Genomic DNA, 16,529 nt, shown 5'->3' with positions numbered 1-16,529 from the left:
TGGATTAAGTCATGTTTTCTCAAGACACCAAAAGAACAAAGTTTCCTTTTTGTGGATGTTTTTGAGACCCTTTACTTTTAAATGCAAATATGCAAAGTGAAATTTCTGGCTAGAAATCTGGGTCACATCCCATACCCCTCATCACCCTGCCTCTTCTCCCTTCCCGCAGCATTTCTTTCTTATCTATCCCGCTGGGCTCCCACCGCTTCCGTTTGAACCTGATGCTGGTTCAAGGAAGCCATGGAGAAGATAAGCAGGCCAGGAGAAAGTGGCTTTCAGGCTGCAGACTCCTGGTGGACCCTGGATGACATCTATAGTAGGATTCAGTACTTTCCAGAGAGCAAATCCGCTCTTCCCCACTGTCCCTGCGGAGTCCCGCTCTGATCTACCTTTAGACCTTGTTACACTTACAGCTTCTGTAAAAACTGCATTCCATGCCATGCCTGGAAAGTGCCGTTCCGGATCTGCGTGATGAGATTTCCACCAAGGTTTCTGGGGAAAAAGAAGATCACAGAAATGAATCGGGTCTGTCCTACAGGAAGCTGGAGCGAAGCAGTATTGATTGGTAGGAAATATGCAAATCCAAGGTAGAATAGGGAGGAAACTGCCGTTTTCTCATTTTTTTTTAACCTGTCAAGGAGAGGAAATGAAGTGCACATGTGCTTAATCTATTTCTGTTCCAGGATACAGCAAGCCTTCAAGAAACGGCTTCTATTATGGCTGCGTTAGGATAACCACGCTATGATCTCTCATCCTGTTGTGGGTCATCCAGCCATCTGCATTGATCACTTCAGCTCAGTTAGTCTTTTAGCGGGAGAAATTTAGTCATTGTTCTAAAAATAACAGGAACATTTTCTATCACAAAAAGGGTTATAAATGCAAACAGACTTCACTAAATACACTAGAAAGAAACTTTTATAACTCACATAAGCTGCAAAAAAGGAAGTGGCTCAAAAGCATGTTCCTCAATTGACAGGATTTTATTGCAAGATAAATCCCTGTTAAAATTAGAACACGAAATGTTAATTACATTTGCACTGTCATGTTTACTTTCATTTGCTTTGACACTGGCAGCATATATGTTACACGGCTCTGATTTCACGCGGTGTTTATATCTGATACTAGCTTGCAGTGGTGTGTAACCTGTGATAACCTTCCTGACCGGAGGTGGCTTTCATCTCAGTGATTTTTTTTTAGCTCTGATCCCAGCAGAATTATTTTAGGGCTTGATTTTCCTCTCTGATAACAGAAAAGATTCTTTACGCAGGCACAGTTTAGCAGCTGAGGATGCATTTGCATGGGCCACACCGATGTGTGACCCTCTGGATGTGCCACAGAGATGCAGCCTGCCTTCCCCTGGTGCCATCGGCGCTTTCCTTGCTGAAGTCAGCCAGAAAAGCCTGAACAGCACCTCTTGTTTGAGGGCTCAGGGACGGGTTGGTAACCACATGTGTGACCAAAATGGTTATTTTTCTCTTAATCCCTCCCTCCTACACCACATTTGGTGTGAAAGTTACGTTAAAGGGACCCTATTAAAGATGCAAAATCAAGAACATGGAAGTCTGGAAAGGGCACGGTGAAGGGGTAACCTAAACTCCACAGCTCTGCTGTGAGATGTGTGTAGACACTTGGCCGCTGCGGGATTCACCTGGCCTAGCTTTAGAAATCAAAAGGTTCGTTGTCTCAGCCTGAATTAGCTGCCCAGGCTTGTTCTGCAGCAAACAGCGAGAGAGAAATATTTTCGGGGAGTGATTCATCCCCTCCTCAGACAGGTTCCCAAGATCGTTTGGGTGAATGGGAAGTGCCTGTTCCTCTCCATGGAAAATGAAGAGAGCCTGAACGATTAGCTTAATCCTAGGCAATTATTAGGCATCTAAAATTAGAGGAGATGAATGCACAAGGTTTCTTCTGTAGGAGATGGCCTCGCTACTGGAGAAGGTGTTCAGGGAAAGCGTCGAGGAGCGGCTGCAGCTCTCGCCTGTGGGGTCTGGACCCCCCAGGGAGGCAGCCGGGCGGTGGGAGGAAGGTCTTTGTGCGTGCAATCTCAGAAGTACTTTGGAGAGTTCAGTTTTCAGCCTTGTGGAAGGAGAGCGTGGCTGGAAGCCTGTTTCTTCCCAACCTGACTCATTTAACCTGCAACCCACATCCTGCAGAACATGCTTTCTGCTCTTAAGTTCTTGGATCCTTCTTTTCCACGATGTAGGGCACACGTACTTGCTAAAAAGACACGGGGAGGGGGAGCTAGTGTGGGCAGTGGGCCCCAGCACTGGCACTACCTTGTTTTCCACCATTCCCCAGCACTGAGACAAGGCTTAGATGCAGCCCTAGGGCTGGCTCACCACAGGAGCAGCTCCAGAAAGGCCAAGACCACCCTGGACTTGGCTCCTTCCAAGCCAATGTGCATACTAGAAAATACAAAACCTCCCTTTTTGTGGGAAAAATGCAAGCACGTAAGGGTCATGCTCAATAAATGACACTACAAATGCAAATGGTGATGGAGCTGAGATACTTGCAATGATCTACAAATATGAGCAACAGAGGGGATTTGGGACACCTCTCTGTGCCTTCATTTCAGCTACTCTAATAACAGAAGAGCGGGACCCAAAACATGACCCTTACGAGCCAACTCCAAGCCAGGGCTTCCCTTGCTGTCAGCTTTTTCACACAAGTAGCATTTTTATCTTTGACATGAGGTTTGTGTTTGAGAAATGAGTGTACCCACATCTCCTCTGAGGCTCAGGAAATCTGGACTCTGGACACTAAAGCTCTGAGCCTCCACGGGGGGATTTATTTCTGCCTCTCAGCCCTTAGGATAAGAAAAGAGAGCGTGACAGCAGCCAAGCAGAGGACAGAGATCAGGGCAAGATTTTGCCGTTCTTGTTTCACACTTCCTTTGCCTGCATGGCACAGGAAACACCAAAATATGTAAAAAACTGAACTTCAAGGAGAAAAATCCCTAATGCTCCTCTGCTCCCTTCCAGATAGTGTTAGAAACAGAGCGCTTGTTGCAATTTCATATGACATTGTGTGGACATAGATGCACATCTGTTTCTCCTCCAAGAAGAGGGGGCACTCAGCTGGATATGGCCCTGAGCAACTTCATTGATTTTTTTATAGAAAAAACCTGTGCTAGCTTTGAGGTTAGCCCTGCTCGGAGCAGGAGGTTGAAGCACAGATCTCCCAACCTCAGTCCATCTGGGATTTCAGCAGAGGAAGGGGTAGTGCAGGCTTCTCTCTTTCCACCTGGGATAGCCACCGGAGAGGCTATCCCAAGAGTGACCAGCCATCTGGGGCTCTGTCTTCGCCGCAATGGAGGTCTTTCCACCAAAACTCTAGCAGAAGCAAGGCATGTGTGGGTTTTGCCTTGTTCTATGTGGTTCTCACCCCAAAAATGTTGGTCCTCAGATAAACAGAGCCAGAGGCAATCTCCCAGGGTGTGGGAGGTCACTGTTAGCTTGGGGTTGACTAAAAGTCATCCAATATCTATGGGAAAGGGCAGCAGCCTCCTCCTCTTGGTTGGATTTGGGGAAATGAAAGCTGCACCGTGCCCCTATGGGAATTCTTCCACCAGGCACTATTGCAGCACCGAGACACCCTGCTCTGCTCTGGCTGTAGCTTGAAACCGAGGAGGAATAAAGCACACTTGCATGGGGGTGGGTTGAGCAGCAGGGGTCCAAGGGAGGGTGAGGCAGTAGCTCACTGCGGTGGGCACGGGATGGTACCTACAGGTGCTTCAGCAGGAGCAGACCCTCCAGCGAATGCCTCTTCACTGCCCGCAGATTGTTGTCCTGGAGGACTCTGGAATGAGACAAACGGACATTTACTGTTACACCCGCTGCTCTCCAGGAGGAAATGGGATTTTCAGGGGAAAATATCCTGCAGTAGCTTTACTAAAACGCCTCTGAGTCACTACATCACACCTCAAGTCACCACAGTGATCACCACTACTCATCGCAGGAGCAGGCACTTGCTCCTGGCCTGCTGAAGCTAAATGTAGCCTGATCGTTGATTAAATAGGCACAGGGACGGTCCCGTGGGATGGAAGGGACACAGCTCATGGCATTCCTTGCCATCCTAGGAAGTCCTGGGGATTCACACCCCTCCTTGCTGAGCAGCTCAGCTTTGAAGTCAGATGGAAACGGTTTGTGTGGGTGCTTGTGCTCGTCGTACCCTTGGCTCAAAAACCAGATGAAAGGATTGAAAATACCTGAACTCCTGACATTTTAAATGCTAGAGGATACTTACAAGTACTCAGCCCACGGGTATTCCCTCCACACTTGTTTTTCAATGGAAGAAATTGAGTTGCCAGTGAAATCTCTGCAAAGAAATGATTGACACTGTCACCCCTCAGGAAAACCCCTTCCCCTGGAAATTTGGCCGCTGAGGTGGAAGCAGAGTTTGCTTGGAGATGCGACAGCGTGGCCAGCCTGGCTTCACCCCTTGGTGCTGCAGCACCAGCCCCCCGAAACCAAGATGTCTCCTGCCAGTGACTCTCTCCCGGGTGTCTCGGGAGGGGTTACACGGAATAAGAAGCCGAGGAGGGGAAGATGGAGAGGGTCTGGCGGGGCGGACCGCCGACGGTACTCACAGGACGGAGAGGGCCCAGTGGCGGGCAGCCGGGGGCACGCTGGCCAGGGCGGCACGGCTGCAGTCCAGCAGCCGCCGGCGGCAGCGGCAGGGGACCGGGCAGACCCCCCCGGGCCGCCCCGGGCCGGGGGCCGCCGCCAGCAGCAGTGCCAGCAGGAGGAGCGGGCGGCTGGGCCGGAACAGGCCCATGGCGGCGCAGGCCCGGCCGGGGGTCGCCGGGCAACGGCGGGGGTGGGCCGCAGGCCTGGGACCGGGCGCAGGCCTCGCCACCGCGGCCCCTCGCCTCACGGCTCGGAGCGGGGTCTGGGGCTTCGGGCATCTCTGCCAGCAGGAAGATGTGTAATATATATATGTAAATACAATCTCTGTCTGAGAGCTCGCCACGGTAGAGGATTTACCGCGTCCCCCGGAGGGCCGTTCCCTCCCTTGTGAAACGCTGCATCTTGCTTCCCACTTGGGTTTCTCTAAATTCAGCGTCCAGCCACTGGGTCTTGTTTCACCTTCGCCTTCTGGTTAAAAAGGTCACCCGGTATCAAGCGTCTTCTCCTGGATCAAATCACCCCTTTCCTCAATTTTCTGTTAAGTTAAACAGGCCACGCTCCTCTCATTTCAAGAGGGATCTCAAGTCATTCCTGTGGCTCTTCCCTGAGCTCTCCCATTTTTCAATCATCTTTTTTTCCAAAGACAGAGGTCAAAAAAATCTGAGCAGGGGTCTGTTATCAAATGAGCATTCCCCGCCCCCCCCGCCTCGTGATCTGGGGAGCTTGATGCCCCTTCCCATTGCTTGTCCTGCCTCTGAGGTTCACTCATCACACAGAGTTACAAAATTTTACTTAATTTAATGAAAAACCTTAATTTAATGAAAAAAGAATCTTTGCTTTACTTCGTGACAATGTCCCAACTACTAGTAGTTGGGGCTCAACCCATGTGGCTCAACACATTATTACAAGACTTAGGCTTATTTCTTTAAGAGAAATTTCACTTAGAGAAATTATCTTTTTCTGTGCCTGTGTGTGTAAGTACTACAGCTACTCCTGCTGGTAAGATGTCTCCTTCTGCCGTCTCCAGCTTTCTCCTGCAGATCAGAGCGAACCTGAACTGTAGGCTCTTGCAGGGAGGGCTCATTCCTTTTATTCTTCTGTAAGTGCTATGCACATCTGTTATGCTGTCTAAATAATAATCACGCAGCTAAGCTGGCTTCCATATATAGCTGACCTGGATAAGTTGACAAGAAAACACTTCCTCTCCAAAAACAGCATACATTTTTGGGCTTAATTTTAGTAACATGAGGTTTATTGCCCATTTCTTTTGCTGTTACGTATTTGGAGAAAAAGAAAACATTAGATATGACGCACATGTCATTTCACAGCGTTAGACTTTCATTCCTAATCAAACACTGCAGGACTTTTGGAAACGACGTGAAGACAGAGCTGCACTAATTAGATGGCATCTCCCGGCTAGGGAGCTCATCATCAAAACTGAGATCAGACAAAACTTCTTCTTCGAGGTCAAACTGTTCCAAGGACAATTCACTGACCTGGGAAGAGAAATCAAGAGTAAATTTCTTTCTCTACAACATATTTTAGCTTCATCCCTCCGCACCTGGAAACAATATATTTTTACCATGTACAAGAGACAGCCTCCCCGGAATTTACCAACTCGGGAACATTTCTGTTTTGGAAAGACTGACCGACATCACAAGGCAATGAACCAAAAGGACACCCAGCAGCTCTCCTCCCAAGCAAGCCCTTCCGAATTCCTGTCTGTGCCTCTTCCTATCAGGCTGCAAGGTGCCTTGCGGAGAGAGAGCGCCGAATTACCTCCCACACACCATCGCAAGGGAAGTGAGGCGGCAGGAGAGGTGAGGGATGACCCTCCCGGTAAAAGAGAGGTTTGAGAAGCGGCAGGCCTTCTGTTTGACTTTGCTGCTCACTTCTCTTATGGTCATTGCATGTGGTCACTCTTATGCTCAGTTCTCTGCGGGTTTAAAAGAAGTCAGATAGAAGGGGCAGTACAGAGGAAAATGCAGACAAAGAAGAAACCAGCAGTAATTTCATCTTCTCAACTGATAAAAAAAAATTATCTGGTGGACGTTAGTTACTTCACACACCAAAATACCTCCTATTTTACTGCTACTCTTCAGTAAGAAAGGAAGATAGTTCTGCCCGTGGACACCAGGTGACTCAGTGTCATCAAATGGAGTAACGTGTCACAGGGTTCCTTAGACACTTCCTCCACGCAAACTGCAGGAGTTAGACACTGCGCAGCGCGGTGCTGACGCATCATGTGAGAGTGATGCTTGCTTTCGAAAGACCGCTGTATCAGTCATCCCCCCTGGTAGAGAGCAGTGTTCTCAAACTAAGCGAGATGAAAATCCTCTGCTCATGACTGGCTGCGTGCAAAGGCTGGCACGCAGAACTCATCTCACTGAGCACGATGACAAAAGTTTTACTGTTGTACCCGGGGTATTTTTGTTCGATGCATGCTAACAGATCCCACAGTTACCTGCAGGGATTTCACCAAAGCTTTTATTTCACCAAAGCTTTTAACAATCATTCCCTCTGGGTAAGGAGGAGTTTGTGAAGTGCATTTCTAGATGGGAAGTTTGATTTATTTAGGAACTTATTAAAAAATCATTTGATTTAACCTACTGTGACTTTACCAGGATGTTCACCCTCACAGATTCTATGAAGAGCAGTCCTGGACACTGTCATGTGTGAGACTTGTCAAGCTGCACCATAACAGTCCTGTACCCTAACTGCTCGCTTTCCTGTGCCATCTAAAATATACATGCATTTCTCCACAGATACCCAAAAAAGTAAGTTTTAAAACCTTAGTGTGCTGTACAATTCCAAGACGTGATTACCCCTTGGGATTTAAGTCGAGGTAATTGCTGCATAAAAGGAGGGTGTCAGAGGCTGTAACAGTTACCAGCTGTATCTCCGATCTCTAGATGTAACATAGAGGTCCTGTGGAAAAGCTAAATATCCACTGCTTTTACCTGCACAAGCCCCTTCAGTTCCTCTTCTGTTAGGGAGTCTGTGAGCTCCTCTTGGGTGGGATCGTATTCCACGGCCACTTTCCCGTTCTCTGAAACAAGCACACAGAACAAACAGCCAGAGACACTGTTAGTTACTACTGTCTGCAATGACAATAAACCTACCCTAAACTCCAAATGGGACAATTCTGCTTCATAATGGCTTTCAGAGCGAGTGGCTGGTTGGTCTGAATGAGTGTGCTTCTTTCTCTGGCCTACCTGCCTGTCTTCCCCGCAGAAAACCAAATGGCTCTTACTGAATGGAGTGGACACTGAAATTGAGGAAGCAGAAATCTACGGAGAGGATGGAGCATGTTAATTGCCGGTCCCTGTGTATGTGATGGACCAGAAGGCAGGAAGCACTGCAAACCATCTGAATCCAGAAACCCACCTTCCGAAAGAACACCTTAAAGAAGCCAGGGGAGGAATCTGGCAGATGAAAGGCCCCTCTCTGTAAAACGAGGATAGTGGCGCTGACCTGATCCCATCAGGGCCTGTCCTGATAAGCATAAAAGACTGAAGTACCCAGACACCACATAAACAGGAGTCACCTAAAAGCTCAGAGAGCACAAGACCTGGAACCCAGAGAAAGCACATCTAGCAGTTCCTGGATAGGCACAGAGCCAGCTTCTATGACTAAAAACCCAAAGGAGACAGTAGCCCCAAAGATGCAACGCTGAACGCAACAGTGGGGCACGGACCTTTGATGGCACCTGGTTGGCTTGGAACCAGGACAGGAACGTGCAAAGTGCTGCAATTCAGTTCATGTTACCCCTGGAACCAGGACTCCCCCGCATCCCTATTCGGCATGCACACGTAGTGTTAAAAAGCTCCCCCTGCCAGCGTTCACACTCTTGGAATTCGGAGTTTCAATGACTTCTTTATCATAAAAAAATCTGACCTCCTGTTGGATTTTCCTTTCTCTCACATAGCTCGTAGGGTGGAACCACTCTGTTAAATCATTACAGACCACGACACAACTTTAATTTTGTCCGAGACCCCCCAAGCCTCAGTGAATCCCAAGAAAGGTTCAGAGAAAAAGAATTCATATCAACTATCATGAAAGTTCTATCATTAGCCCAAACACCCCAGCGTTTAAACAAAAATAGGCCTTACCTAAGACTACGAGGAGTATCTTCTGAAAGGCGCTAGACAAAGCCTTCCCGACTGCGAGTTTCTGAACTCTTCTTGTGGCTGTGACAAACTCGAGAGGATCTGAACACAACCAGCAGCATGTTATTGATATTAAGCTGACACTCTGCATATGAAGCACACTAGCTGCATTGCGCTAGGAAACGTAACCAAACACAGCCTTAGGGATCTGATAAGAAAGCTGCTTATGTTTCAGGAGTCGCCGGCAGCATGGCAGCACCCTCACAAGGGCTTCGTGCGCCAACCCACAGCAGCACACGATCCTCAGCCCTGTGTCGGGACCCTGCCAGGGCAGCGGGCAGTGCAGAGACCCGCTGGCACCTCAGCTGTGCCACAGACACAGCATGAAGAATCACGTGGTGTGTTCACACCAGAAGTGGCTGCGATGGGGAATGAATAACGCTGCAGGCGAGAGGGAGAGAACAGCGGGTAGGAAAGCGATACTGGGGTGAAGCAGGGAGGGAAGAGGCATGCTCAGGATCCCTTGCTGCATAGCACGGTAGCTCACAAGGCCCCACACAGATCCTTGCCTCCAGCTAAATTCGGATACTACATCAGACCCACAAACTGTGCAAACACAAGACTGACCAGTGTCTGTGCCAGCTGCTAAGAGGGACTTCCAGCTGCATCCAAAACGTACCTTCACTGTTTTCGATGTCTGCCTCGCCGAGGGCAACTCCCCTGGTGCGTACCCCGTGGTTGGGCAGCGTCACCTCTACAGCACACAGATATTTCACGGATCGCTTCTGTAATGTCTCTCCCAGTTCTTCATTCCCACCATCAAAGCCAGATATATTCTGCAGCTGTTGGGAAGACCACAGATAATTAATTTCGATTACATAGGAAGGGGATGTTATGACCACTTAGGCCTATGCCTGCATGCCACAGATCTCTGCACAGCGTGTAACTCCAAGGCAGTAGCACACGGTAGAAGCAGAGCAGGGATGTTTTTGACACTATTTTAGAAATACCTCATACCCCCCATCCTCTGGGAGTCTCAGTCATCTCAGACACTTTCAGCACACAAAGATTACTGTCAAGCCCTGGCACTGCTTTAATCACAGCCGTCCCCATTTTTATTAACAGAAGCCAAGCCAGCGCTCTCACCCATAGCAATCTTCTCTCCCCAAGCTTTCAAAATACCCCCATTTGTGGTCCAAAACGCAGCTCCTGTAGCTGTCTATTATTTGCTGATTTGAGGACAATTCTTCTTATTCCGCCAACCGCTCTAATTAAGAAGAGGATAAGAGGAAGGGTGATGGATGAATATAAAGGGTCCCTTACTGTGATGATGCGGCTGGACCAGCCGTTAAAGCCAAAGTAGTGGTTGGCCAACTCCTGGCACTTGTTGCTGTTGAGAGCAAGGACTTGCTGCCGAAACCCTTTCTGCTTGGTGCAAACACAAACCTGTCCAGGAAAGAAGAACCCTGCTTAGCCAGGCTTTGCTTGCAAGGTTCTCACTACAGACACACCGTGGCTCCGGGAGAGTCATCCGAAGGTGACCTGTTCCCTGACCGCACGCGTGCTTCTGAGATCTGTTAAATATTTTTTACCCAGGAACAGGCCCTGCAAATTATTCCAGAGGAGGGATGCTGCCATTTTACTGCTTAAATGCTACCTGGGAGCCAGCGGTGGGGGATGTCACCACAGGGCAGCATCCAGCTAAAAGTTAGTAAACGTTTTGCACAGGGAGCATCACCGAGATCAACAATTATTTCGTGTAATCCCACACTGCTGCTGGAGGTCACGGTGCTGAGTCCTGCAAGTTTCGCACCTGGGGCCGTTCTGCTTACCTTCAAGGGAGATTTCTGAAACAGCCTTTGCCCATTGCATGCGCGCTGGGCTCTGCTGGCATCTCCAGCCGAATAAAACTTGATGATGGCGTAATACCCGGGCCCTGCCACGGCAGCATTTCTGTGCGCTCGCACCGAGTAGAGCGGCCCAAATTTGGAAAACACTGAAAACAGGGAATGCTGAGGAAAAACAAGAGAAAAAAGGGTCTTTTGAAATATCTATGGGTGCTCCAGGGGCTGAGCAACAGCGACAGAGAGAGGACTACTCATGAGACCTAATTACCTAGAAATCAAGGAAAGTTTTTAGGAAGTTTAACAGCAATAAGGCCTGGAATAAGCAGTGAGACTGAAGATGAGTTATCTCTCCGTAAAAATAAGCTCAACCTGGCTGGACCTCCGACCCTGTCGACATCTCATCTCCATTATCATCCAGCCTCTGCTTCGGGAGGAGAGCGAAGACAGACGTGGGATTTTCTGTCCCCCCAGTCATCCTCATCCCAGACTGTCTCTTGCTCTCTGCCATCCTGCTTTGTGCGGGCGCGCGGTTTCGCCGACGCTTTCAGTAAAACATTAGCACAGTATTTTGCAGGCGGACTAGTGGGGTTTTGTTCCAGCTCTTCCCCCTTGCGCTGGGCTCTCGGTGGTTTTGCTGTGCCGACCACAAAACCGGCCGTGGCACAGGGGCAGACATCGCCCTGCGGCGGCCCGACACCCCCTCGGGGTTACCCTGCACCCAGCACGCCTCAAGGAGACAAGGAAACTAAAAAAATGATTAAAACCCAACAAAATAAAATAAAAGGGAGGGATTTAAGAATATATTATTAGCACACAGGTGAAGCCATCAGTACAGATGGGGGGGGAACTGGGCCCTTAGCTCCGGGGGGGCAGAGGGACCCTGGGGGATCCCAGGCCCCGCTCCTCAGCCCCGGGGGGGGGGGTGCCGGGCCCCGCTCCTCAGGCCCGGTCCGAGGCCTCGCCTCACCTCCAGGCCCGGCTCCGGCTCCAGACCCCAGACCAGCAGCGTCTGGGCGCTCGCCGCGGGCACCCGGAACTCCACCACCTCCGCCATGCCGGAGCAGCCCGGCTCCCCGCCCCGCCACCGCCCGGCCCCCGGCCCGCCCTCCGCACGGCCCCGCTCTCCCGCCTCAGCCGGGCCGCGGCCTTCAGCCGCCCTCCCGTTCTGCCCCGGCCGTGGGTGTGAGGGAAAAGCCCCCCAAATCCACTCCCCAGCCCTAAATCCGCCCCCCAGCCGCACACCCCGCCCTGCCCCGGCGGCGGCTCGTCCCTCCCCGCCCCCCATGGCGGCCCGTCCCCGCAGCCCCCCGAAAGCCAGAGACGTGTCGGCGGGTAGCGGGTTTATTCTCCGATTTTCTTTACAAGGAGCGGGGCAGCCGTGGCCGGCGAGGGGCTGGAGCGGGTGGGGAGCTGTCCCCGGCATCAAATGGTGCAGTTTCCCTCTCCGAAGCGCCGGCACTTCATCACCTTCAGGTAGGTCTCCACCTTGTGCAGGTCCTTCTTGAAGCAGGAGAGCAAGCCGTAGTTCTTCAGCAGGGCGTCCTCGTTGCGCAGGTGGATGTCGAATTTGTCATAGGTGGGTTTGAGGATCTGGGGGCCCCGCGGGCTCCGGTCCTCCAGCTCCTGCGAGAGGATGGAGAGGTGCTGGGGGAGACGGCGGGGGCCTGGGGATGAGCATCCTCCAAGGGGCCCATTGCCATGGCTCCCGTCCAGCTTTAGAGGAGGTTGGGTTCCCCCACCCCTTAAGCATATTTCAAACATACTTTTGAGTTTATGTGCTTACAGGAAGGGTAATTATGTGGGGGTGATGCTACACAAATTGCTGGCAGCAAGAAGGGAGCTGGGCACAAGGCTGCAGGGAGGGAGGAGCGTGTCTTCTGGGGTCTTAAAATAAGGGGAAAGTTGCAGGGTCTCTCTGTAGCTACTCTTTTATAATAATTCTCTTTTCTCCCGCTTCCCCAGTGAACAAAGCTCTAACGCAGACCCAAGGCACGTGCACCCGGAGCTGAGAACTGCAGTCTGCCACTCCTCCTGCCCTGCTTTGCTCACCAGATAGCACAGTAAACAGGACAGTTTTGGTTAAGTACACAGTGTCGTAAATGGATGAAATGTGATTATTTGTCTAGTTTCTGTGTACCGCTTCCCAATGCCCAAGCACATATTAAACGGAGAGCAAAACCTGGAAGTGGTACCGATACATACACCTACTTACTCCAGCTGAAGTGCCAGGACAGAAAATATCTGTTTACTCTCAGGGCCTGCCCTTCAGAGTTATTTAGATGCCAGAAGATGTAAGTAGTTGTCCAGACTCATTTCTCACAGATACAGGTCTCAGAGCTCTAGCTACATGGTGATGCTGGCAGATGAACTTAGTTATAGAGTAAGCATAACTGAAAAGGTGTCCTGGCAGATAATAAACAATTTCATTTAAAATAACAAAGCAAAAATTAAGAGTGACCCTTGACAAAGATCACTCTCCAGCTCTCGGCTGTCTGGGTGCCATATTAATGTAAGAGAGAAACATCAGAGCATAGGCTTCCATCTGTACACAGACTTACACGGGTTGTTTTTATAACATGTCATGAATCCTTAAACCCAGGTTGCAAACCTCGCAAAATTTACTGCACTTTAAAGTATTTTGTGTGGGGATGTAGCAAACATTATGTTGCTGTTTGTACAGCAGATTTAAGCAACTGAATATTCTTTGGTGCTGGGTTTGGAAAGACTTTGGGTCTGGACTGTTGTGATCTTCCTGGTCTGTACTGCTATCTGAGTGGTTATGGCAGTGCTATTAACATTTGTTGCGTGTTTTCTTATACTCCCCAGTGATGAAACGTGTGCAATGGGGTGCCATGATCTCATTATCTTAAGGTAAGCAAAGTCCAAAGGATGCCACTGGTCTTCAGAGTGGAAGGTGGGGAGATGTCTCATGGTTTTTGGATCCCGTGGAAGACCCTGAGAGCCGAGTGCCCTGTGTCTAGAAGATCTCTGTTATTCTGTAGTCACGCTACATGCTGCAACTTACCCTCATGAGAGCTTGGATCCCTTCTTCCAGGTCCTTTAGTTTTTCATACACTCTGTCTGAGGTGCCGAAAACCAGATTGTTTGTGAACACCTTGCTTAGGTATTGCACTGGGGTCAACCAGGACTGGATGAGAACCAGTGAAAACCGAAGAAGCTCCATGTCCTGAAATTAAGAAAAGAAAGGGTCAAAGCTGTGCAGGTGAGGTGTTTGGTTACCCGTGTGTCCTGCTCCCTCTGAAACAGCCTGGAGGTGACCCAGAGATGTGCCACTGCTCCTGCAGCTTCAGCAGATACGGACAAGTTTGCAAGCTGAGGAGCACCACCCAGCCATATGTCCTGTGCAGACAATAGTTTTTCTCATCCTCAGGGTGGGAATATGATTTATAGCATAACCCAGAAGAGTCTGTCTTTCTTCATGCAGGGTTTAAATAGTAAAAAAAGGAGAGGGGGAATGAAGCACTGAAGTGCTCACAGCTGGAAACCCTCTGTTCCTGTAATGAAGCACAGCCGGGCTCTTCAAACAGGTCTGTGCTTGCCCCGGGGGAGAGACCTTACCGATTTCTGCTGGGCGTCATCCTTCCCTGTGGGAGCAGGGATGGTTTCCGAGTAACAGAATGCTGCCTGGGAATTTTTGTTGGCGTGTCTTTGGTCCTCTGGAATATAGGTGCGTTCCTGTGGAGACATCCCAAATACACTCAGATCTGTTGCCTGTGTACTGGGAGAAGACCACAGACACTTTCCCAAGCTGTCCTGAACAGTTACTTTTTGCAAGAAATAAATGTGAGACATGAGGTGTCTCTGTACAGGGTTGGCAGGTAGGAAGCAGGAGTTTGTATGTTGGCACAATAGCTACTGGGTCTAAAGGTCTTCCTCTCACTAAGCCAAGGTGCTAAGATGAACGCAAAACACACTCGGACCGGGTTCTCCCAAGGAGTAAATGATCCCCAAGGACAGCTCTTGCCAAAGCGACAGCTCATGCCAGCTCCTGGCAACAGCAGAAACGGGATAGTTTTAAGCACTCAGAATCACCCAGGGCCAAAGGTGACCGACACGGGAAAGCCTTGCAAAATATCTGTGCCATCTCCCACTGCTTTCAGAGCCAGGCTTCTCTTTGAGACCGCTGGCCCCATGCAGTAGGTTTGGAGGTAGGCAGCAATGGCCCTGAGGAGGGGACTGTGCAGGGTCAGAGATGGGGGCAGAGAGCTGAGAGGAGGAGACAGGGTCCAGGCTGATGGGACATAACCTGTCCTGTCCTATTAAGACCCTTTCGCCTCATCAAGAGCTGACAGAGAAGACACCAATAGTTGAAAAGTCTCTGTTTCTAGGAAGTTACAAAGTCCTGAAACCAAGCTAATGCGGAGGAGATGCCCAGAGGCCACGACACTTACGAACTCTTTGTATGTCTCGGCAGCCAGGAGGTGAAGGTGCTGAGCCCTCAGCACGGCGTTGGCAAACAGGTTGGAAAGGGGCATGGCCGGGAAGGTGGCAGCTTCCTGTGGCCACTGCAGTCCCAGAGTGATCACAGCAATGAGGAGAGGAGAAAACCATGACCCTGCAGCAAAGCGGAGAGGAAAGGTGTTAGCAGTCCTTTAGCGGCTGTGCTGAGGAGGGGGGTGGCACCTGCGAATTAATACCCAGCCTCTTCTCTCCGTGCTGGCTGAGGGCTCACCTTCCTTGATGTCTTGTTGGACTCTGGGGGTGAGCTTAACCCTCCCCAGAATCAAATGAAACCCCGTCCCCTTTCACTAGACGTGCCTTCGGGGCTTGTACTGCTCCCAGTGTTGTAAGCAGTGTCTTCCTGGCTGAAGAGTCATGGTTGCTCCATGAAAACTGGAGTGTGTCCCTGTGTTTTTCCCTAACATGCTTATGTTTTTCCGCAGGCCTTGCCCTCCTGTGGAGAGCACAGCGCACTCTTCATTGCGTGAGCAAGCAGGGCATGGTGAGTACCAGGTGAGGGCCTGGGAGTACCTCACTTTAGCCTTGGTTTACGCCATGCTGCTGATGTGAAACCGTCTGTCTGCCTTCACTAGGATAAGAGCTGATGACATTACCTGTGCTGTGACCAGCTACTTTTGCTCTCTGGGACATACCTGCAGAATTTGGTGATCTTTGTCAAACCTAAAGGTTTTCAACCTGTGACATCTAACTCACACAAGTGTCCATCTGTGCTTACAGAGACCACAGAGTTAATCTCAGACAAATACCCTTCGGTGGAGGAATGCCCTGGAGCCTGTAGGACTTGGACGTATGCACTAGACATCATCCTGATCCCTGTCTTAAGCTTTGAATATAAGTTTTAATATCTCTGCCAACATTTATGTTAATAATAACTATTATAACTGTGGCTTCACCTTGTTATTCATGTTCTCCATCCTCTCCTTGCCCAGTTTAGGCTAATGACTACCTAAGTTAATTCATGGGTTAAAGTCACACTGTAGGGAAAGGTATTCTTTTTCATTGATTTATAAGTTGCCATATTTCAATTTAGGGCTGGCACTGAGTGTGTGTAGCCCACCACAGTACCACCCCATCATCATCTCCCATCACCTAAGCATGCAGCAGCACTGGCAGTCCTTTAAAACTGAAATAAAGAAAAGTACCTGGAGCCATTTCTGCCCGGTGAGTTGCTCTGGCGTTGCTTGACAGTGAATGTTTCCTCCTTTTATCTAGACTGGTAAAGGTAACTGTTGAGCCACCCCTTATATAGGAGGGGGTCTGTTTAAAATGTATATATGTGTTCATGATCACAACAACATCTCTATATCTTCCCTGTGCATAAATGCAGAAGTGTTCGCAATGGTGCTACCTAATTGTAGTCATTTATACATAGATGTAAAGGTTGGGGAGGTTGTTTGCCTAGGGATGAAATCAGTGCTGAATGATTTCGCCATATTCTGCTGTTTATTGCAAATGAAGGTTTT

The 16,529-nt window shown here is 49.7% G+C and overlaps 2 protein-coding genes and 1 long non-coding RNA gene across 4 annotated transcripts; 1 reads left to right on the top strand and 2 right to left on the bottom strand.

The window, feature by feature from the left end:
• Positions 1-5,406: 5,406 nt before the first annotated feature.
• RDM1 (RAD52 motif containing 1) lies at positions 5,407-11,638 on the bottom strand. The gene is made up of 7 exons (XM_076356856.1): positions 11,552-11,638; positions 10,570-10,749; positions 10,061-10,183; positions 9,417-9,579; positions 8,741-8,839; positions 7,589-7,677; positions 5,407-6,124 (listed from the first exon to the last, which is right to left on the bottom strand). The coding sequence occupies exons 1-7, from the start codon at positions 11,636-11,638 to the stop codon at positions 6,023-6,025; spliced, it is 843 nt and encodes a 280-aa protein (XP_076212971.1). The 3' UTR covers positions 5,407-6,022.
• A 367-nt stretch (positions 11,639-12,005) lies between these two features.
• LOC143169452 (uncharacterized) lies at positions 12,006-16,226 on the top strand. Of its 2 annotated transcripts, XR_012996892.1 has the most exons (5): positions 12,006-12,057; positions 12,547-12,662; positions 13,411-13,455; positions 15,489-15,547; positions 15,784-16,226. It is a non-coding gene; the product is annotated as an uncharacterized LOC143169452 (long non-coding RNA). The 2 variants fall into 2 exon arrangements; XR_012996891.1 differs by having other exon boundaries at positions 12,547-13,455.
• On the bottom strand, positions 12,007-14,392 carry LOC143169451 (somatotropin). Its single transcript, XM_076356835.1, has 3 exons — positions 14,164-14,392; positions 13,610-13,771; positions 12,007-12,207 (listed from the first exon to the last, which is right to left on the bottom strand). The coding sequence occupies exons 1-3, from the start codon at positions 14,290-14,292 to the stop codon at positions 12,007-12,009; spliced, it is 492 nt and encodes a 163-aa protein (XP_076212950.1). The 5' UTR covers positions 14,293-14,392.
• Positions 16,227-16,529: the final 303 nt, after the last annotated feature.

This window comes from Aptenodytes patagonicus, chromosome 20 (assembly GCF_965638725.1).
Source record: "Aptenodytes patagonicus chromosome 20, bAptPat1.pri.cur, whole genome shotgun sequence".
NCBI classification, from domain to species: domain Eukaryota; kingdom Metazoa; phylum Chordata; class Aves; order Sphenisciformes; family Spheniscidae; genus Aptenodytes; species Aptenodytes patagonicus.
This window is presented reverse-complemented; position numbering and strand designations above follow the sequence as displayed.

Coding starts and splice junctions, on each gene's coding strand:
- RDM1 (XM_076356856.1), bottom strand. CDS start 11,638: ATGGCGGAGGTGGTGGAGTTCCGGGTGCCCGCGGCGAGCGCCCAGACG. Junction 10,184..10,569: donor TTCAGAAATCTCCCTTGAAG/GTAAGCAGAACG, acceptor TTTCCTGGACAG/GTTTGTGTTTGCACCAAGCA. Junction 7,678..8,740: donor GATACTCCTCGTAGTCTTAG/GTAAGGCCTATT, acceptor TGCTTGTTTCAG/AGAACGGGAAAGTGGCCGTG.
- LOC143169451 (XM_076356835.1), bottom strand. CDS start 14,292: ATGTCTCCACAGGAACGCACCTATATTCCAGAGGACCAAAGACACGCC. Junction 13,772..14,163: donor ATGACGCCCAGCAGAAATCG/GTAAGGTCTCTC, acceptor TCTTAATTTCAG/GACATGGAGCTTCTTCGGTT. Junction 12,208..13,609: donor GGATCCAAGCTCTCATGAGG/GTAAGTTGCAGC, acceptor ATCCTCTCGCAG/GAGCTGGAGGACCGGAGCCC.